Source organism: Mustela lutreola, chromosome 6 (assembly GCF_030435805.1).
Source record: "Mustela lutreola isolate mMusLut2 chromosome 6, mMusLut2.pri, whole genome shotgun sequence".
Classification (NCBI taxonomy): Eukaryota; Metazoa; Chordata; class Mammalia; order Carnivora; family Mustelidae; genus Mustela; species Mustela lutreola.
Genome location: NC_081295.1, coordinates 2,053,318 through 2,074,105, shown reverse-complemented (window position 1 = coordinate 2,074,105; position 20,788 = coordinate 2,053,318). Strand labels below are relative to the sequence as shown.

The 20,788-nt window shown below is 58.1% G+C and overlaps 2 protein-coding genes across 8 annotated transcripts in view; one reads left to right on the top strand and one right to left on the bottom strand.

Moving 5' to 3' along the window:
* The window catches only part of LOC131833360 (centromere protein J-like), a 28,035-nt gene extending 21,914 nt beyond the window's left edge, over positions 1 to 6,121 (top strand). For 4 of the 7 annotated variants that reach the window (XM_059176534.1, XM_059176536.1, XM_059176535.1 and 1 more), the window contains 2 exons: positions 4,091 to 4,208; positions 4,841 to 6,121. In XM_059176534.1, the coding sequence (XP_059032517.1) occupies positions 4,091 to 4,208; positions 4,841 to 5,063 (341 nt within the window). In that variant the 3' untranslated portion in view covers positions 5,064 to 6,121. The remainder of the gene's footprint in view (positions 1 to 4,090; positions 4,209 to 4,840) is intronic. The other 3 variants (XM_059176533.1, XM_059176532.1, XR_009354423.1) reach the window with 3 other exon arrangements.
* A 7,642-nt stretch (positions 6,122 to 13,763) lies between these two features.
* On the bottom strand, positions 13,764 to 15,369 carry TTLL2 (tubulin tyrosine ligase like 2). The gene is given in 4 exon segments (XM_059176430.1): positions 13,764 to 13,951; positions 13,954 to 14,077; positions 14,079 to 14,943; positions 14,945 to 15,369. Coding segments are annotated over 4 exon segments (1,602 nt in total).
* Between the last annotated feature and the right edge of the window lie 5,419 nt (positions 15,370 to 20,788).

The window sequence follows — 20,788 nt, the reverse complement described above, 5'->3', positions numbered from 1 at the left end:
ACGTGTGCGGGGAGTTTTAGCTCTCCTTTTGTCTTCATTTTGATTCAGCTAAGTTGTGTCAGACCATAGCTTATATTGTTACCCTTTCTTTGATATATTTTGTCTTCCTTTAAGGACCAGAATATAGTCATCCTCCCCCAAATGTCCAATGTGTGCTTGAGAGCACATATTTATATTCATAAATATAATTCATATTTACATAAATTATAATTTACATAAATATATATAATTGCCTTTAGATTAAGGTTTATAAAAGTTGTGTTTTCAAGAATAGAGAATCTGGAAATAAGCCCACAACTCTGTGGTCAATCAATGTTCATCAAAGCTAAGAGGAATATCCAGTGGGAAAAGACAGTCTCGTTGACAAAGGGTGTTGGGAGGACTGGACAGTCCCATGCAGAAGAACGGAACCGGCCATTTCCTTGCACTCTACACAGAGATAAATTCAAGATAGTTGAAAAACCTACATGTGAGACAGGAAACCATCAGAGTCCCAGAGCAGAACACAAGGAGTAACCTCTCCGGGATCGGCCACAGCAGCTTCTTCCTAGATCTGTCTCCTGAGGCGAGGGAAAGAAAAGCAAAAATAAACTACTGGGACTTCAGCAAAACCAACAGCTTCTGCGCAGCGAAGGAAGCAATTGGTAAAACTAAAAGGCCACCGACAGAACAGAAGATATTTGCAAATGACATATCTGATAAAGGCTAGTATCCAAAATATATGAAGAAGTGATAAAACTGAACATTCAAAAAATGAATAATCCAGTTAAAAAATGGGCAGAAGACATGAACAGAGATTTTTCCCAAGAAGACATAAGGGGAGGTGAACCACGAGAGACTGTGGACTCTGAAAAACAACCTGAGGGTTTTGAAGGGGCGGGGGGTGGGAGGTCGGGGGAACCAGGTGGTGGGTATTGGAGAGGGCACGGATTGCATGGAGCACTGGGTGTGGTGCAAAAACAACGAATTCTGTCATGCTGAAAAAAAAATAAATTAAAAAAAAAAAGAAGACATACAAATGGCCAACAGACACCAGAAAAGATGCCCAACATCACTCATCATCAGGGCAATGAAGTCAGAATCACTGTGAGCTACACCCACACCTTCTGAATGACGAAAGTAAAAACAGAAACAACAGGTCCTGGCGAGGTTGCGGAGAAAGGGAACCCTCCTACACTGTTGGTGGGAACGCACGCTGGGGCAGCCACTCCAGGCAACGGTGTGCAGTTTCCTCAAAATGTTAAGAATAGAGCCCCCCTATGACCCAGCCCCCCTATGACCCAGCAATTGCACTACTGGATATTTAGCCAAAAAATTATGAAAAGAGTCATTCAAAGCGATACAGGCTCCCCTATGTTTATAGCAACATCATTTACAATAGCCAAACTGGGTTTGCGCCGAGGGCCCTCGCTGGAGAATTTGGAGCAAACGCAGGACAAGCAATCATTCTCAGCGCGGGGAGGGTTTCCTGCGGCACCTGTCGCATCGGTGGGAAGGCCTGGCACCCCCGACGTCTTCCTTTGCGGGTGAATCGTCTTCTTTCTTGCTGCTCGCGGGGGACGCTGTGTCTCGCGGTCCGTGGCGACGGGGCGGCTGCGGATGGGACCGCATCACGGTGCTGGGGACCGTGTGAGCCTCAGGGTGAGTGACCCGCGTCTTCTGAAAGGCAGGGCACCCGCCGTCGCAGGAGGCCTGGGGAAAGGCGAGCTTAGAAGACGGCACGATGCCCTCCTACAAGCACGTTCCACGCAGCTCACTCGTGGGCGTAGGAGTCTAGAAGCCCTTTGTGGCGCGGTGGACCGGGGTGCCCTCGGCCGCGTCCAGCACCTGTCCGAGTTCAGCAACGCCCTCAGCCGTCGTCCACCGCGGCACGACCCTCCTGCACCGTCCGTCCCTCTCGTCACGAGTGTGGGGCTCAGCTGCTCCCGCCACTCCCCGGCGCTCCTCACACCACGCTGTCCTGGGTTTGCTGCTTCCTGGGCGAGCTGTTGGCCGTCGCCTCCCAGTCTCCTCGGCCGAACGGGGCCGGCCTGTCATTCATTCTAATATCACTTCTCCCTGGTTTTCAGCGTCACACTAGGGGCGTTGGCGGCCAGCCCGTGCCGGTGCCACCCCCGCGGAACACTCCCTCCCCACTTCCGCGGCCCCAGCTGTCGGCTTGTGCGGGGCGGGGGGTGGTGGTGGTGCGTCCCGGGTCCCCGTCGGGGTCTGTCAGCCGGGAGAGATCTGGCCTTGCTTCTTTCAGAGGCTCTAGGGTGCTGCCAGCGGGGGCTCCTCTGGGTTTGCTCCTGGGACTGGGGCGTCCCCTCTCCCCAGCTTCCCGCAGGGCTCGGAGCGGGACACTTTCCCTGGAGCCTGGTCTTGCCGTGCATGTTTCCTGCCTCGTCCCTGTCCAGGGGGCATGACGTGAGCGTGTGGTCTGGAAGCAGGGATGAGCTCTGAGTCCCTGCGGAGCCCCTGCGAGGGCAGCTCGGACAGTGGGGGCTCTACTCCGCTCCAGCTGCTTCTTGGCCGCCCCTGCAAGGTCAGGCCTCTGTCGTGGGCGTGAGCGCATCGACATGGGTCTCCAGTGCTGTTTTATCGGGCATCACACTTGGCGGCGGTGGTGTTGTCAGAGGGTCTGACCTGCCACACGCCGAGAGTCAAGGAGACCATCATCAGGGGCCCGAGGGGCCCCAAAGCAGGCTCTTTCCAGCCGATGCCCAGATGGACCCTCACAGCCTGTCCTTTGGGCTCTGACTTGGCAAATGCGTGCAGAGGTGGACACGAGAGCAGTCGTCTCCTCCGGTGACCTTCGCCAGTTCTTGACAATAGAGCACGACGCGTGCTTGTTCCCGCACACCGTGTCAGTGACCCGTCAGTGTGTGGTCTGGTCACCTGGGGAGAGAGGCGCTTTGTAGACCTGTGTTTCCTCGCTGTCCCCAAGCCCGGTCACAGCCCTGGGAGGCGCATCTGCACCCTCAGACCTGCTCCCTGGGACGGACATTTCAGGAGAGCGGTCAAAGGCCTGGTTTTCCACTCCTGACGTCTGACGTGTGCAACTGTGTGTCACGTGCGTGTTCTTGTAGGATTCACGTGGACCAGCAGGCTTGGGCTCAGAGTGGCACCGGGGATCCGTGAGCTCCGTGCAGTCCGTGGGGCTCCGGAGAATCGTTCCAAAGAAGAGCCACCCCCGGGTCGTCCTGGGCATTCCCTCAATATAACAGAAAAACAAGCTTTCACAGTTTTTTTGCTAAAAAATATTTCAATGGGTAGAATTCTCCCTCAGTTGTAAGATTTGTTTTTCTCCTGTTTGGTGTTTCCTCTTATCTGCCGGCAACTGCTAACAGTTCAAACAAAAGCACATGCATATTTTCAGAAAGAAAACAGAAACTAATCAATCAAGTCTAACAGCTTTCCTTACTTCACAATCACATGCGAATAGTGATTTACACCACGTGTGTGCATTATAACCTGCCTTTGATCCTGTGGGAACATGGGGTAGAGCAGGGTCTCGGAATTGGACAGAGAGCCTCGTCGCATTTAACGGTTCTGTTTAAGTACGCTCCGCTCCTGGCGTGGGGCTCGAACTCACACCCCTGGGATCTAGAGTTGCACGCTCTACCGACTGAACCAGCCGGGGAGCCCCTCAGGGTCTGTCTCTTGCACAAGGTAAAAAGTCAGCATCGCCCCCGGAGGCTCGCGCAGAGGAAGACCTGGGTCTTCACCCCGTTATCTCGTCTGACGCCCCAGGTCAAAACAGTAAGAGTGAAGGTCGGAGGCATTCAGAAGCCCAAGGTCGCCCGGTGTGGGATGGACAAATGACCTTCCCTCTCGAAGGACCTGGAGAGCACACGGGAGGAAAAGAACATTTCAGCCAAGGGGATGACTTGAGCAAAGGTGGAAGAACATGAATTTTGTCTTCTACGGAGACGCGGGAGCTCAGTCTGAGCAAGACACTCGACTACACATAAAAAATGACGGAGCAGGACACAAGACCGCGTCTTGAATACCAGGGCTCTGTGGCGTGGGTCGCTGGGGGACACGTGGGAGCCGTGAGAGACGCAGCACGGAGAGCAGGGGCTGCATTTCTAAAACGTGTATTCCACAGAAAAATACCACCCCGATGGCTCGACGGAGATCGTGCATCCGGACGGGACCGTGAGACGTCTGAGCGGCGGCTGTGAGGAGACAGTGTTTCCGGACGGGACGGTCGTCACCGTGGAGAGGTCAGTACGACGACAGGACACAGGTGCGTGTGGGCAACCATTGCTTCAGCTTAACTTGGGTAAGAGTAGGTGTCTGCGTAAACGGGGCGATGGAAGACGCTGTCACTGACCCTGCCGTGTTGTCTCTGACCCTGATCTCGTTCCCACATGGATCCTAACACTGACTTGCGTTCTCCTCGCTGACGTGGCCAGGCTCGCGCTGCAACCTGAAAGTACTCAAGGCCTTCTGTGCACGCCTGGTCGGCTCGTGTCGGTGGGAGCCCGGGTGCAAGCAGGCCCACCGGAGCAGCCGCGGGAGACACCCCGAGGCGGCGCTCCCAGAGCCCGCGACCTTCCAACGCCCCGTGTGCGCAGGGGAGAGGCGTGAGGCTGTGCCCACCGGCCAGCCGCCCGCGGCCCCACAGGCCCTCCTGGACGTCGGGGTGGACTTTGAGGTGTCCCCACCGCGCAGTCTGCGTGAGCTCGGTGCCACTTCTCCGGAATATCGTACTTTGTGGTCCCCTCACTCCCCTGCAGCCCCTCCCCTCTCCCCCAGGCCAAGCTTCCAGCCCAGGAGGGCGCCGCCCGGGCCTCCTCCCACACTCCGGCCCCGCCACCGCGCCGGCTCTCACCGGCTCCCCGTCCTCTCCCAGGAGCGGCGACAGGACCATCGTGCTCAGCAACGGGCAGAGGGAGATCCAAACGGCCGGGTTCACGCGGCGGGAATACCCCGACGGCGCCGTCAGGACCGTGTACTGCACGGGCTCCCAGGAAACCCGGTCCGCCTCCGGGACCGTGAGCATCAGGTGCCAGCCTGGGAACGTGCTCCTGGCCAGAAGGCATCGGGCGTCCCTCAAAACCCAACGTTACGCGTGACTTCCCGATTATGGTTTTGGTTTTTTTTTTTCTTTTTGTTTTTTGTTTTTGTTTTTTTCTGAAACAGACACAGAAACTAATAGCCTATTCACGGCCCTAAATGGCGATAAAACTTTAGGACACCCCAAGTCATGCAGGATTTGTGACTCCATAGACCCCGGGCTTCCTTGGTCGAGATGCATGGTTCGATCGGCCCCAGCTGGGGGACAGGGGACTCACCAGAGAGCGCGTCCCAGGAGCCCTAGCAGGGCCGCCACTGTCCGCCTCTCAGGAGCCGGCGCTGCCCTGTGACGGGATCGGGGGGTCAGCGGGGCCGTCCCGTTAGGCCCCCTGATGAGCAGACCCCGACTTCCCTCCCTCCACAAGCCCCAGCCAGACCGATTGCCCTCCGTGACCTCTAACCCCCAACCTTGCCGGGTCGGGTAGGAAGAGAGTTGTAGCCCCGCACAGAGAGCCTGGCCCAGGTCAGCATGGTGGGTGTCGGGGCCCGTCCCTGCCCGGCAGCAGTCCCCTCCGGAGGCTCAGGATCTTCTCCTCTCAAGGTCACGACAGCGACCAGTGACCTCCTCATGGTGCCGTTTGCAGGCCACCTAGAAACTAACAGTGCGATGGCGGCGAGCGGGCTTCGTCCTCACGCGGAGACTCCCCGGGGAAGAATCCCTTCTGGAACCATCTTGTCGTGAAACGTGGATTTGTGTTTGTGTTTTCGGTGCGCACTCCTGTTCTGCTCTGCAGGACGCGAGCCATCCTGTGTCCGTCGCCGTAGCCATGTCAACCCGTGTCACCCGCGCCGCGTTACGGAGGCCATCGGGATGCTGGTGACGCTGTCTGAAGTGACCCAGGGACAGCGTGCTCTCGGCTCTGGAGGAGAGCAGAGAGAGCAGCTGCCCCGGACGGAGGCCTCTCCCTTCCCGAGGACCACGGCCCCGTCACTGGTCAGTTAACAGGTGAAACTAATCTGTTAGGGAAAAGCTGCTTTTGCTTTGTCTTAAGAAAGAAATAAAGAAAAGCACGTGCCGATTGTTTTATTTTGAATGAACTTATCCCGAGAATTTCCACTGCAGCAAACAGGACGGCGGCTGGGTGTGGGACGAAGAACGGAGCTTCTGTGCGGGGTCGGGGTGCGGGACGAAGAACGGAGCTTCTGTGCGGGGTCGGGGAGCGGACACTGGTCTTCGTGTTCGTTGGTAAACCGCGTTCGGGCCCCAGACGACGGGCCTGGCCGGTGGTGTCTGACGTGTCCCCAGCTCCGGAGCGGTCTCGCTCTGCGATCCGGAATCAGAGCCGATGATTCATGCGGGGCTTGGGGCGCGCTGGCCGTCAGGACACGCTCAGGACCGCACACCCCGAGCCGCACCTGAAGCCGCCGGATCGCGCCCCAGTTCCGTTCCTCGCACCTCCTCAGGGCTGGGCACGGGTCGTGTGGTCTGAGGGCGGGCAGGACAGAAAAGGTCTGGGTTCGGAGCGTGGCACTCCAGCCCCCGCCCACCTGCCCTGCCTGCCTCTGCCCTCCCCCCGCCAGTGCCCTCTCCCAGCACAGCTCAGGGACAGGCCCTTCCCGAGGACCAGCCCTGTCTCCCCCAAGCCCCCCTGTTGTCCTTCCCCTTCCCAGGCCTGCGCAGCCGCCTCTGCTCTAGGAAGCTCCCCGTGGATCCCACTCCCGTCCGTCCGGCAGGTCCCCCCAGTCCCCTGGGCCCTCGTCCCCAGGCTCGTCCCCAACTGCGTTCCCACCACCTACTTACCTGTGTGCCTCCCAAGGGGCCTGGAGCAAGTTGGGGGGACATCAGGTCTCCTACATCTTTGAGGCCCCTCTCCACGACGGTGAGGAGACGGCCTGGAGGCTTCAGAAGTTAGATCTGGTGTAAGCGAGCGGGTCCGTAACAGGACACGGTCCCCGTACGTCCGATTGTCGTTGGTTCTGTAAAATCAGAGGCACTTTGAACGGGGACGGCCACAGTCGCAACAATTAGCACTGTTTAATGCCCAGTTTATCCAGTGTAGCTTTGAAATGACTGTTTCCTGAGCATTTGAAGATTGGTGCTAATTAGATTAGACGTCCTTAAATAACTAAACTTTCCTTTGTAGGTTCAGTGCGGCTGGCGCTTTAGAATAAACACCCCACGCAAAAGACAAAACCCGATGCTTAATGACCATTTTACACGCTCACACCTTGGACCGATCGTTCAGCCTGGATTATTTTTTCACTAGTCCGTAGTTAATTTTCATGCCTTCCCAGAATTGTTACTATTCTCATTTTGTCTTTTAAAATTTTTGTTTGTTTATTTGAGAAAGAGAGAGTGAGCACAAGCAGGGGGAGGGGCAGAGGGAGAGGGCGAAGCAGACTCTGCTGAGTGGGGAGCCTGAGGAGGGCTCAATCCCAGAACCCCAAAATCATCACCTGAGCCGCAGTCAGATGCTTCACTGACTGAGCCTCCCGGGCGCCCCGAGGGCAGCAGAGTTTAAAGACAGTCGGGAGAGCAGGGGTGCTCAGAGCCTGGGATCCAGGTGGAGCGCACCGGCTGCTGGTACCTCCGCTCAGAGCCTCAATCGATGTTTCTTCTTAAGGTCATGGACGTTTACGACTTTTCCCAAATAAAATTTGTTGTGCTGCTGGACCTTAAACAGTCCCTTTATCCACTGGGGGTCTCCCAAAATGCCACGGGCCAGGTTTGTAGAGGAAGGGGGTGTGTCTGTCCCTCCCGTCCTGCCTGTGGCCTTGAGCTCTGTGCATGCTGTACAGTAGCGACCCACACCTGTGCCTTGGTGACCCACACCTGTGCCTCGGGGACCCACACCTGTGCCTCGGGGATGTGCACGCTCTTATAGGTACACAGGCTGCCAATCAGCCGGCGCTAACCCTGAGCCGGAGAGACCAGGAGTCTGCGGGGAACCAAGCCGACTGCCTCCTACGCTATGTGAACTGACCTTGTTTTTTATGCCTCCATTAAACAACCGCGCGAGCCCGTGTTGTGTTGGTCTGTGTTTTCTTATTTAGAACTCAGCCCTTAGTCTCCTGTTGCCGAAACAAATCTCTACCCACAGTGGCTTCTAGTTGGGAAGTCGGGATTCTGAGGTGGGCTGGCAGGGCCGCGTCCAGCTGGGGGCTCTCGGGGGGGACCCGCTCCCTTCTTTCCGCCAGCTGCTACCGCCCGCCTGTCCTGGGCCGCGGTGCCCTTCCTCTGCCCCCAGAGCCAGTGACGCAGAATCGTCACGTCTCCCTGACCCTGCTCCCGTTACCAGCCGTTTGCTGCGTGAGTGACATCCGCACAGGCCCCCGGATTAGGGTGCAGACGTCTCTGGGGGACACCGCTGCCTCCCGCGGATACCACCCAGCAGCATTCTCTCTGTGCGAACGTTTCCGATGACGTGGGGCGAATTTAGGAAGCGAAAATGTCCTTAGTTCTGTCCCTCGCTTGGTGGTCACCTGCCTCTAGTGAGCAGCTCTGGGGGGTCCCTGCCCCCGGCAGCTGGGTTTCTGCCAACGGCGCCGTGTGCTGGCAGAACGCTGGGCGCTGTCTTCCCGGCAGTGGGTCCCGCCCAGAGCCCACCGCCCCCTCGTGACAGCCTGGGACTCGACGATACACAGCACGGCCGAAACAGCCCTCGGCCTGCCACGGGCTCACGCACACCTGGACGTCACGGAGCCTTGTCACTTGCAGCCCTGCACGGACCCATCGCCCCGAACCTGTCTCCTCTCCCGGCGACTTTCTCCACGGGATGTGCCCCGCGGAGTTTATTTTTAGTGCAATCTTTCATTTTTAAAGTTTAATTCAATTAGCCAGCATATGGCACAGCGTCAGGTTCAGATGTGATGTTCAGTGACTCTTCGGTTTGTAGGACACCCCGTGCTCATCGTGCGCCTCCTGAACGCGCGCCCCCAGCTGCCCCATCCCCCAACCCTCCCTCCCAGCACCCCTGAATCTGTTCCCCATGATCAGGAGCCTCTCGTGGGTCGTCTCCCTCTCTGACTTCTTCCCCTCCGTCTCCCCTCCTGTCCCCTGTGGTGGTCCACGCTGTTCCTGATGTTCCGCACACCAGTGACCCCACATGGTAACCGTCCTTCTCTGCTCGGTTCACGTCACCCCAGGGCTCTCAGGAACAAGAACACCCCCTCCTGAGACACTTCCCTCAGCACCTGAAGACGCCAGGCAGGTCCCCCCTGAACCGTGCTGTCTGCGCGTTTCCAGGCCCGAGACACGGGGAATGAAAAACGAGGCACCAGCACTGCGATTAGAATGCGATCGCGGCAAATTTGTTTCCTGGTTTGGATTTATACATTTATTTATTTTTTAAAGAAAAACGGACAGGGAGGGGTTTGGTTAAATTAGAGGCAAGTCAGATACTGAAAGTTCTGGTGGGAATGTCGGGTCGCAGCCCCCGGCTGAGGGAGGTGGCCTCACGCGGCCTGGGAGCCCCGCCCGGGAGCACCGGGGGCCTGGGTCTGTGCTGCCGCCTGGGCGCCTTCCGGCTCTCCGGACGTCAGTCAGCAGAGACCTGCGTGAAAATGCTTGGAAAAACAAAATAAAACAGAAACCTCTTCACGAACCTGAGAGAAGCCCCTGTCAACCTTGATGGGGTCCAGCTGTGGCAGGAAGTACAGGCTGGACGACAGAACAGTCACCAAACCGACCCCAAGTCAGAGTTTTAATGACAATAATATTTGAGTCATTTTGGAACTTAAATTTCTTGCTAGTGAGTCATGTCCTCTATTCTGGGACGCTGCGCTGGGGAGGAGGAGGGGACACGCCCCTCATCACCCCTGCGTTGCTCCCACCGCACTGGCCGGCCCCCGACCTCTCCCTGTCTGCCCTTGGAAAGCTCGCGCGCCCTTTGCTTGTTCAACCTGGGTGCCGTCTGCTTGTGTGGGCTTCGGAGCCCTTCCGTGCTTCTGCAAGGCAGCAGCGCACCATAGCCAGGGGCCCCGTGGCCAGGCCCCAGGGCTGTGACCCCCGTGGCCAGCGACTGTGGCGGTGCACAGAGCCAGCTCCCCCCCAACTCCGGGCCAGCCCCACTGCCCAGGACCCTCACCACCAGACTCCCTTGCAGTTTTCTAGCTCATAAGTGGGACAGGAGGTGACTGTGCGGGTCTCGGGAATGTCCGCTCACCCCCAGTAAGGCACTGATCAGTCCTGCACGGCTGCCCGGGGCCGACAGGCACCCTTCCCGACAGGCCGGTGGCTGGGAAGGCCCGGCTCCGAGCTCCCCACGCACTCACACTCCTCCTCTGAGGGGACAAGGGTCCTGAAGCCCAGTGCCCACCCCGGGAAGTGTTTGTGGGTAAACGTGGTGGAGAGCCCATGAGGTGGGAGGGTCCAGAACGTTCCAGGCGGGCAGTGACCACTGTGGAGCCCTCGCCGGTGCTGCCAGCCGCTGCTGGTCTTGCTCCCGTTGTGTCTGGACCGAGGGTGGAATCCTAGGCCGGTGCGTCTGTAACTTTCTGCCGCGGCAGATGCTGCCCAACTTCCAGTATCCGCCTGCGGCCTCAGGTGGCATCGAGGCCTCAGGGACGACCCCCGTCCATTTTCACGGCAAACTGTGCCTGCGTCTGCCGAGCACCCCTTCTTCCGAGACCTGTACCTCCTGCTTTCCTCAAGGAAAGTCTTCCTCCTGCTCTCCGGGGGCTCTGGGAGCCCCCAGGGGTGAATATGAACCCCCATTCTCTGGGATTAAGGATACCCATGCGACCTATGCCTGCGCTGTCATCGTGAGCAACGTGGACCAGGGTTGTCCCTGGAGTTTTCAGAGAGAGAGAGAGAAGGTCTCTCTTTCGCCTCTGATGCTGAGATGAGATGTCACAGCCGAGCCAGGGGACGGTGGTGTCCAGCAGGGAACGCAGCGACCCGTCCCTTCCCGCCTGAGCCAGTCACCGTCCTCCACCCCTCCGCCACCCCGTCTAATGCATCGTCCCCCCGCAGAGGCCCCGCACACACTAGCCCCAGCGGGGACTGGACTGGACTGGACAGTGACTGCAGACGGCAGCCTGCTTGGGCACATCAGCATCTCGGCAGAGGACGCGGGGATGTGGCTTACCTCCCACTGCCCCTTCCTGACGGGTGCACCCTGCAGGGGTGCGGACATGCCCAGGCCGAGCCTCCCCCGGGGGGGCCGTGCCGTCATCGCACACATCTGCAGATGGACAGGGTGAGTCCGCGCAACAGACGGGAGGGGTCTCGAAGGGCAGGCTTGGAAGACACCGCGCGGGGGGCTGCCTCCTCCCGCCTGTGTCCGCCGGACCCCTGCATGCCCACGAGGCTGGCTGCTGCAGCCCGGCTGTGCCCCCCTGGGTCTGCCTCCTGCCCGCGGGCCGCTGTGCACCTGCCGCCCACCTGCCCCTGCCACCCCGCACTTTTGGGCTCAGGCTCCACCCACTGGGGGGGCGTCCCCCCAACACCCACAAGCCTTGTGGCCCAGGGTGACCCCAGTGTCTCTGGACCATGCGTCCTTCCCCATTCCTTCCCGAAGATTCTCATCCTGGCTTCCTGTGGCCCTGCTGTTGGTTTCGTCTAACCTGGAGTCCAGGGGAGATCAGACCCAGTTTGGAAATGACGCAAGACTCTCCCCTTCAGCGGCAGGACGGTCCCACTCCCTGGGAGCGTTCTCAGGGCTCGTGATCCCATCTGCGTGCCGGGTCCTTCGCTCGGAGAGGAGGCTGGGTTCTTCATGTCCGTGTGCCTTGTCAGCCCCTCAGCCCCCTCGTGGGTATGAGGCCAACAAACAAACAAACAAACTCAGAACACCCAAATCCCCAAAGCCAGAAAATCCAACACAGTTTCTCTTGGACCTGGACAGCGCTGCCTCTCATCCCCTCGGCGACCCCTTACGTTGGTCTTTGTGCCGAGTCTTCAGCTGTACGTAGGGGAAGGACAAGGAACGCAGCCCGTTCCTTTTCCCAAACGCAAGTCCGGGGTTTCCTTGAAGAGCTCCCACGTCTCCTGGAAGTCTCTGGTCTCTGGAGCTTGGACCTTCTGCCCGAGAAGACTGCGTCTGTGTCCCTCCACGTCCCTCCCACAGCTGCGTCCCGGCATGCGAATTCCGCGCCCGTACGGGTTCCTGGCGCGTTTGGAGCTTACATTAACTCACCATGATTTTGGCTTAATTGACTCACCTTTTGCCATTTAAGAGAGACACTTCCCAGACTTTGCATGTTTTTCCCACGGCTCTTGCTGTAAAACTTCAATTGCTCCAGTAAATCCATCTTTCCTTAACAGCACACGCCTCATGCCTCTCTGCTGCGCTCGCCCTCCTGGCGGGGTCGTAACTCCTGGCTCGTGGTGAAGGGAGAGTATTCGAAGACACGGAGATTTTCCAGTGACGCCAGCCTCCTGGTCTGGTCGTGGAGCACGCCTCACCATTTCTAGAAAGAACCCGTTCTTGCCAAATACTGGAAGTGGAATCTGCTACGAAAGATCCGAACAATCGTGCTTCACTCATGCTCCCCCCCTCACCCCATTCCCTTCAGCCCTTCCTGGACCGAGGCTGGGAGCGCGTGAAGTGCTGTCACGCCGGGAGCCGGGCCACGGGCACAGTGACATGTGGGCCGCGCGTCCAGACTGCTGAGTTCTCTCTTCCTTTTTTCTGAACCACTGAGGTCAAGTGCTCGGATTTCGTTAGCCACGGAGGGGCGCCGAAGCTGTGATTCCAGCTCGTCATCCTGTGCTGGTACCTCCCGCGTTCTGTCACCCGCCGCGTCCCGTCCCGCGTTCCCGGTCTCTAGTTCCAGCCAGCCCGACTTAGCTCGCTCTGCTCTAACCTGTGATTGTGGTAACACGAGCTTAACGTGAAACCTACCACGAGTGACCTCGGCACTCCGTGTTGCACGACTATCTCCAGAACATTCTTGTCTTCCAAAAGGAAACCCCCTGTGCACTCACAGTCGCTCCCTTGCCCACCCCACCCCCCAGGCCCTGCAAACACTGGTCCGTGTTCTGCGTCTGTGGGTCGCCGGCCCGCAGCGTTCCCTGTAAAGGAAAGGCTACGACATGCGGCCTCTGGGGTCTGGATTTTCTCCACTCGGCGTAAAGTTTTCAAGTCAATGCTGCAGTGTTGTGTCTTAGGACTCGTCACTGCTTTCTTATGAGGCAGGAGTGGTAATGTGGCACGTCTGGGACGCATGCAGGCTGGTGACCGCTCAGCGAGGGGACCAACCGAGAGGCGGCCACCTTCTGGGTGTGGTCATTGGGTGTCCTCACTGGGAAGCTACGTGGCACAGTGTCTAGTTAGGGCCCGGGACTGAGGAATGACAGAGTTGTTTGGGTATTTTGGGGGGAGATTTTCAGCAATTGGCCTCACCCCAGATGACTGTTTCATCATTAAGTTGACAAAACAATTTTGAACAAAGAATGGTGTGTTAAAAAACAAGAAAGTTAAGGCTTGACCCTTTTATGGTACTGTTTTCCCATAAGAGTCCTTAAAAAATATTGTAATAATCTTGTTTCCATGTTTACACAAGTGCGCAGTGTAATTGAGGTGACGCGTTTCCAAGTGCAGGCAAGAGGCAGAGTTGTCTTCTCCCAAGAAACCGGACCAAATAAACCAGTCATATCACATAATTTAATCACCGCCTGCATGTGTCTGACTTTGCCGAGACCTCCTATTTACACACCCCCCCACCGGGGCCCCCAGGGAGGTGGTCGATGTGCTGAGCACAAAGGTCTGGGGCTGAGTCATTGCTGCCCCCGGTGAAGGGGTCCCTGGTTTCCCTCAAAGCCCGTCACCTTCTTTTTGCTTCCATGTCCACCACGTGGGGATGCTGCTTTTCATGAGTTTCCGGAGCTCTTGGATTATGCTTCTGACATTTAATCCGTTCCTAGATGCTCTGAAAGTCGCTTCATAGAAAGGAAAAATGAGCACGAAATTCCCTGCTTGGAGACCCGGCACCTGCTGCTGTGCGAGGGGACGCATGGGGAGACGCCGGTCTTGCCCACGCACGACTGATTGAGCGACATGAACAGGAGAAGCGTCTTATGAGAGGTCGAGTGTCTCCGCGTTAGCTCTGGCTTGGTCAGAGGGTTGGGGTTCTTTTGTGGACAGAAGCAGGCCCTTCTGCCCGCTCGCCATTTCCCTCGGCTGGGACGCATGTTTATTTTCAGGGCCTATTTTTAGGGCTTTCTTCACGGCAGATTCATCCTTCAAAGTTCTACTCGTCCGCTGTAAGAGGGACTCAGAGGAGCGCACGCTGCCAGGCTTGCTGAGTCCGCCCGCGTGCAGCTTGGCGAGGGAGACGCTGCGTCTCCCCTTGGCACCGTCACGCGGTTCTGCCCTCTCGTTTCTAAGACTGCATAAGTAAGTCAGCTCGATGGTGTCATGGATAAGTTTCCTCTTCACGGATGCGTCTGCCGAGCAGTCTATGGACAAGGCGGGGCTGAAGTTGACCTCCAGAAGCCACAGTTTCAAGTTGTCGTCGACCAAAATATCAAAGCCAAAGAGCTTGAAGCAGTTGGCCGCGACGGGCAGCGAGGGCGCGATGGCGAGCACCGTGAGAATCACCACGTTGATCTTCTGCCGCAGGAGCAGGTCGTCCACGTCCCAGCTGCGGAGGGAGGAGAAGAACCTGCTGAGGGTCCACTTGCAGCCGTGGCCGACCACTTCCTTGACCTTCACGTACGAGGCCCCGCACTTACTGATGCTGCTGTTGGTCAGATGCGCGTGGCTGTTCCGCAGGTTCCCGAGGTCGACCTTCTCCGTGGCGAACCGCGCTGACCCCTCCTGGTAGATGTAAATGGTCAGAGGCTGAAAGCCGGTGACGCACGCGTAGATGCGGAGGTTGCATTTGTACCTGCCCACGAGCAGAGGGTTGCAGATGTATTTCTGCACGACGTAGGCGTCGTCGAAGACTAAGTCTTTGATGTCCCTGAAGAGGAGGATGCCCCTCCCGCAGGCGCTCCGCCGGCTTGCAGATCCAGCAGCTCCGCGCGCCGCCCGCCCCGGGCTTCTCCCTGAAGTACTCGGACACAAACTTGCTGTAGTCGTTGGGCATCACGAACGTCAGGGGGACGAACTCGTCCAGGGCCGCGCCGTACGTCGTCTTCATGTGCCTCAGGTGTCTGGCCAGGTGGTCCTTCCTGGTGAGCCGGGTGGTGCCCGGGGGGTGGTTGAGACGTTGCCAGGGTTTGATGTTGGTGTGCTTGGCCATGCGGACGGAGGAGGCCCTCCAGTACAGGTTCCAGTCTTCCACGTCCTGCCCTCCCTGCTCGAACTTGTCCCACCCCCGCTCCAGCAGGACGCTCTGCACCACTTCTGGGGTGCTGTCGTCAACGCGAAACACCAGCGGCTTCCCGGCGGGCCCTGGAGCTCTGTCCTCTGCCATGAAGTACGGTGTCCTTTTCTAGAAATCAAGAATCAGGACCACGTTAGCAGGTGGGCGGGGTGTCACCCTGTAGGGGACTTTCCCATAAAAGACCCCATGTCCCACGGCCCACCGTTGGGTCTGTGCCTTTCCCACACACCAGACAGTCTCACCGGATGCCCGATCCTGGCTACCCCTGTGAAAACAGACCCGTCCTCTCTGTGCGTTCCGTCTGTCCAGACGTCACCTACCTACTTCGTCCTCATAGAGACCTGTTCCGAGTGTGGGCAGCTCCGACCGCCGCTACTCCTGAGGGCCGCCCTGCTCTGGTCCTGGAGGCGCAGTGGGTCCTCTCGGCCTAAAACAGGAACATTCTCTAGAGAAAGCAGACGTCAAGTTCTCTATAGTGAGATGGATTTGAACGTGCAAGAAACACACGAGACGCTGGCGTTAACGTGACTGGCAGGGGTCCTACTGGCCTGAGAAGCTCAAGGAGCTTTGACCACACACCTGTGACGGCCACCAGCACCTGCCCTGCAGCCCCAGTGGCCGGAGGTTCACTCAAACACGTGGTAACTTGCAAGAAAAATAGTTAAGAAAAATCTGACATTTTAGAGACTCATTCTGCAAAAACAGGGATTGAAGATTGTGCCTCACAGTTTGCAACATACACAGAAAGGGCATATTCGACATTTTTCTGAGCTTTTTAAGACAGAAAATAAGATCGTTTTTGAGAAAATCAAAACTGATGATGGGGCATGTTCCCTTATGACCTAGAGGGAAAATAGTAATAAAGTCGAAGCTTCTTGGGGGAGACGTCGCGTCTTCCAAAGTCCTAAACAATGAGCTCATCAGAAATTCCGAATTCAGGCCATTTGACTTGTTTCTCCCACAATGTTAGGGCTCTTCATGCCTATTTCATCATCTAAGGTGGAACATATCATTTAGTGGAAATTCTGTGGTGTCGGAAAGATTTTGATCAATCAGTAAATAAACTTTTATACCGTATTTTCCGTGAGGCTGGTCTGACCGGAGCGGAAGTGGGCGGGAAGCAGGGCCGGAGGGTCGGAGGGCCGGAGGCTCGGAGGGTCGGAGGGAGGCCGTCCTGCTTGCTCACCCGCCCCCTTCTCCAGACTCGCCAGTGGGAAGAGTCAAGGAACGAAGGCGACACGTCGTCCCCCGCAACCTTGTTTCCGAGTCTGAAGCCGACCGTCGCGTCTGGTCCTGACACAGCTAACAGGCTGGGGCGGCAGCTCCAAAATTGTGTCCGAAGGGGCGTGACACAAGCAACGCCAGCAGCTGAACACGCCCCCGGCCAGTGCTGGTCCCGCTGTGACCGGAGGAGCGCACGGAACTGCAGATCCGGGTGGCGATGGAGAAAGTCAGTCTTCGCCGTTTACCGCACGCTTCAAACTACGCTCAATGACATTAAGAGGTAAGAGGTATTATAGCCGAGAGTGTTGTGTGCGTGTGTGTGCGTGTGCGTGTTTGTGCGTGTGCGTGTGTGTGTGTGTGTGCGTGTGTGTGCGCGGTACGTTCAATGACATTAAGTTCAGTGACATTAAGAGGTATTATAGCCGAGAGAGTGTGTGTGTGTTGCAGGGGGAGGAGATCCAGAGTCAAAATCTTCAAGGTGGATGAAACGCGGTTGAACGTGTTTCTTCTCTTTCCAGCTCCGAGAAACAAGCCATCTTTCCCAAGCCGCTTTGGTCAGGAAACCCTCGTGAGACTCCGGTCCGCTGCCGTCTCACCGAAGCCGTGCGGGAAACACAGAGTCGGCAAACCGACGCGCACAGCCCGCTCCTGGCGCGCTCCACCCCGCAGCGGGAGACAAGCCCGTCACAGGAGAGGAGCGGCTGTTGCGGCTACAGCCTGCTTCCACGGGGGAGCAGCACCGGGGCTGGGAGCCTGGCCTTCTCCCGCTCCGCAGGTCCAGGCCCCGGGCAGACCGGGAAGTTCGGCTCCTGAGGCTGGTCTGCAAACTTGGGTTTCCCTCACCACGGAACCCAGAAGGCCACTCAGTTATCCTCTCACGAGGCGCGGGACACGGTGAAGGACGCGGCCTAATGGGACTCTGGGCTACTCATGCTGCCGCTGGCCCTGGGTCCCTTTGCTAAGTGTCCGTCTTCCTGCTAAAACGTCGTCGAGAGACCGGATGCAGCATGAAATGTTTTCTCCACTGAATAAAAGCTCATCTGGAGCCCGTGAAATCTCTTTCGCTCTGCGCCTTTCAGACGTACAGGTCCCGATAGGACCAGATGGTTCTGTCTGACTGGGAAACACACTGGGGGTGGGAGGCGTAGGCAGAGCGACGGCAAGCGGGTCGGGACCCCGCCGGAAGCCCGCCCCGGGAGGGCAGGGTCAGTCTGTGTCTGTGGCCGGAGGAGGCCGCCGCGGGGGGTGGACACGGGTGTGAGGGCCGCGTGGGGAAGAGCCAGCGGAGGAGCCTCCCCGGGGCAAGGCACACTGTCGGGGACCATACGCGGCAGCCCGGGGCACTCGCCCGTCCCCCGGCTCTGGCCGCCCGTAGGTATAAAGGAGAAAGTGCCCATTTTAAGGGAAGGGCAGATGTTCCTGCGAGTCCAGGTGTGGCCGTGACGCTTGCCTGCAGGGCCAGGCCTGCCTGCGGGAGGAACCCGGGACAAACCTCCGTGGCTTGCAGGCGCTGGGGCCACCCAGCCTGCGCCCCTTTCTGGAGCGGGACGGCCGTCGAAGGGGCTGAGAGAGACCGGGCGCTGGAGGTGGGGCTTCAGGTCCAGAGGGGGTCAGACTGGGTCGACCACAGAGCAGCAGCATCACGTGCCTGTCCCGCGGTGAGGAAAGGGGGCGTCGTGCTGGGTGATGGTTCGCGAATGACCGTGTCTGTGCTCACACACGTGTTCGCACGGAGGAGCCGCTGCCGGCTAGGTCGGACGCGGGCAGCAGCCCTGGGGACGGTGTCTGCACACCGCACTCTCCGCACACCCACAGTGAACCTGCTGGGGCTGCCGGCGGCCTGTCGAGTCTGGTGAGCGTGGGGTCTGCATGTCTGCGCTCTGGGTCTGTCGCTGCCCTGGGGTCTCGGGGGCAGTCTCCCCCTTCCGGGGCCTGCAGGCCAGCGTTGGTGGGGCAAGGTCATCTGTCCGCCTCACCCACTGAAGTAGGAGTTTACGAGGCCAGAGTATCCCCGCATTGGGCACCATGTCTACTGGAGGAATAAAGGAAGGAACCAGCAGGCCGGGGCCGGCCGGGGCCGGGGAGAGCGCGCGGGGATTACATTTCTCCTGTAGATTAGAGAAATACGAGATACCGCGCCTTTCCCTTCATTTCAGCCGCAAATAACACCGACTACAGATAGAAACCAGATTCCTACTCCATTGCTCTTTTCTGCCTAAGATCTTCTCTCCCTTTTTATGACAGTTTAACGTCCCCTTTGTCTAGGTCCGAAGCCAAGAGGTCTATGGATAACTTGGGCTTCTTGGACTTGAACACAACGCTTAGTGGAAAATCCTATTCCCAATTAAAATAGACATCACCAAACCTGACATTGCACCAAATAAACTCTAGACCTTCCCATCTTTTCTCCAAGTGCTTAAATCAGTCACTACATGGTTATCTGGGTATCTGGGCTTGTAAACTGTGACATACGAGCTGTGCCGGTGGGATATTGGAATGACAGCGAATATAATGAAATTAAAGATAAAATAACTTCTGTAATGAGGGTGGTGCCGGGCACTTTGCTAGCGCTGACAGAGAGGCCCGGCTATTTCTCAAAAGCATCCGTTTATACTGATTGGTGCTTACAATAAATGATGAAGATATTGAATTGGGCTCACTGTGCTAAGGCAAAGTAACGCGTCACGCAATATAAGTGTCACATGTGAGCACACACGCGTGACATGAGAAATAGAATCTGACATGTTAGTTATTTTTAAATCTTTGCCGTTCGTCCCGGACGGAAGCGGAGGCCCCGGCCACACCAAGGCCGCGGTTCTCAACCTGGGTGTAGGTGGGCTCCCATCAAAAGAGCTCGCAGGGACCACAGACTTTATCCAGAAAAGCGGGCGGTAAGCACTCTCTCCCAGTGTGGAAACCCTTTATTTGGAATATAGTTCTCAGCCTCCCGGGGCCGCCTTACGGACTCCCGTGATTGGCCCAGAAGTGTGTCCGGTAACGATGATTACTAGTAATGTGTGCATGTACACTCCTCCAGTTCCTTGCAAAGCGATCATCATCTAAACACAGTCGTGCCGATTCGGTCGTGATCGCCTGCACTTCCAGGTGCTCTCTCCGGTGGGGGCCAAGCTTTCCAGGTGCGGCCCGCGGCGGGGGCGCCGGGTCGCGGGAGGCGCACGGCAGGTGCCCGGCCGCACCCCGCAGACACTGGAAGCAGCTTGTCGGTCAATGAGGCTTGCTGGGGAGGGGGTCCCCGCGTGGTGTTCAACCATAAAGTCATCCCCCACTAGAAACCACCCCCAAAGGGAAGGGGCTGCCCCGGCCCACAGGACAAAGGCCACATGCTTTCACCTCCTTCAGGCGAGGGACAGTCTGTGACCGGGAACGCTGCTGGAACATTCCCAGGGTCCAGGCCCAGTCTGGACGGAGGTCACGGCCACGTGCTAGAACAGAACCACGGTCTGACTCTGGGAGTGTGACTCCGGGAGCAAGTAAAAGCCCAGAGAAGCAGGGACCCGCCGCCGGAGACCCACGTCCTGGGGCAAGCCACATCCTCGAGTCTTCCTTGGCTGGGACTCGGCCGGTGGCCACCGAGACTGCTCCCAAAGGGCTGATGAGCTCGTTACTGTAACGATGGGGCTTGGTGACCTCCGTGTTCCAGCTTGCTCTGTCCCACGCTGTGGGGACACTCCCGCGTACACGGGACCCCGCGGCAGGGAAGTCGGCCGCACACAGCGTTGCCATCGCCGCGGGAACTGCAGGTGCGCTGCTTCCCCCGGAAGACGGATCCCCGAACGGGAGTCCTGCGGGAGGGGCCCCTCCCAGCGAGTGCTCATGCACTTACCCTTCCAGCCAGGGACCCCGAGAAGGAATCGGAGCCCGTTCTCTGTCTGCACACCCCTGTTCCAGCTCACTCACTGCCTGCGGGATCAGCAGCCTGCTGGGATCCAGCCGCGGCGTGAACCAGGTGGCCGAGGGCCACAGTGTCTGTCGTCCGTGGACGGAGACGGGGACTGTTTGGGGGTCGAGGAGAGGATCCTCCTTGGGAGACCCTGAGCTCAGACGCAGCAAGGGCAAACCCAGATTCTGCCCACACAGAGCACCTCGGTCTGCGGGTTCCCCAGGGGTTCTGCATCCCTCGTTCGCGCACAGAGGATGAGGGGCTGAAACCGCACCCATTTCTATCAAACCGTTCCTGCTCTCAGAACCTCAACCGCTGTGTCCGAAGCGTCTGCCGGGCCTTCGAGGGCATTACTGGGGATTTGCTCTACGTGCCTCGAAGTTC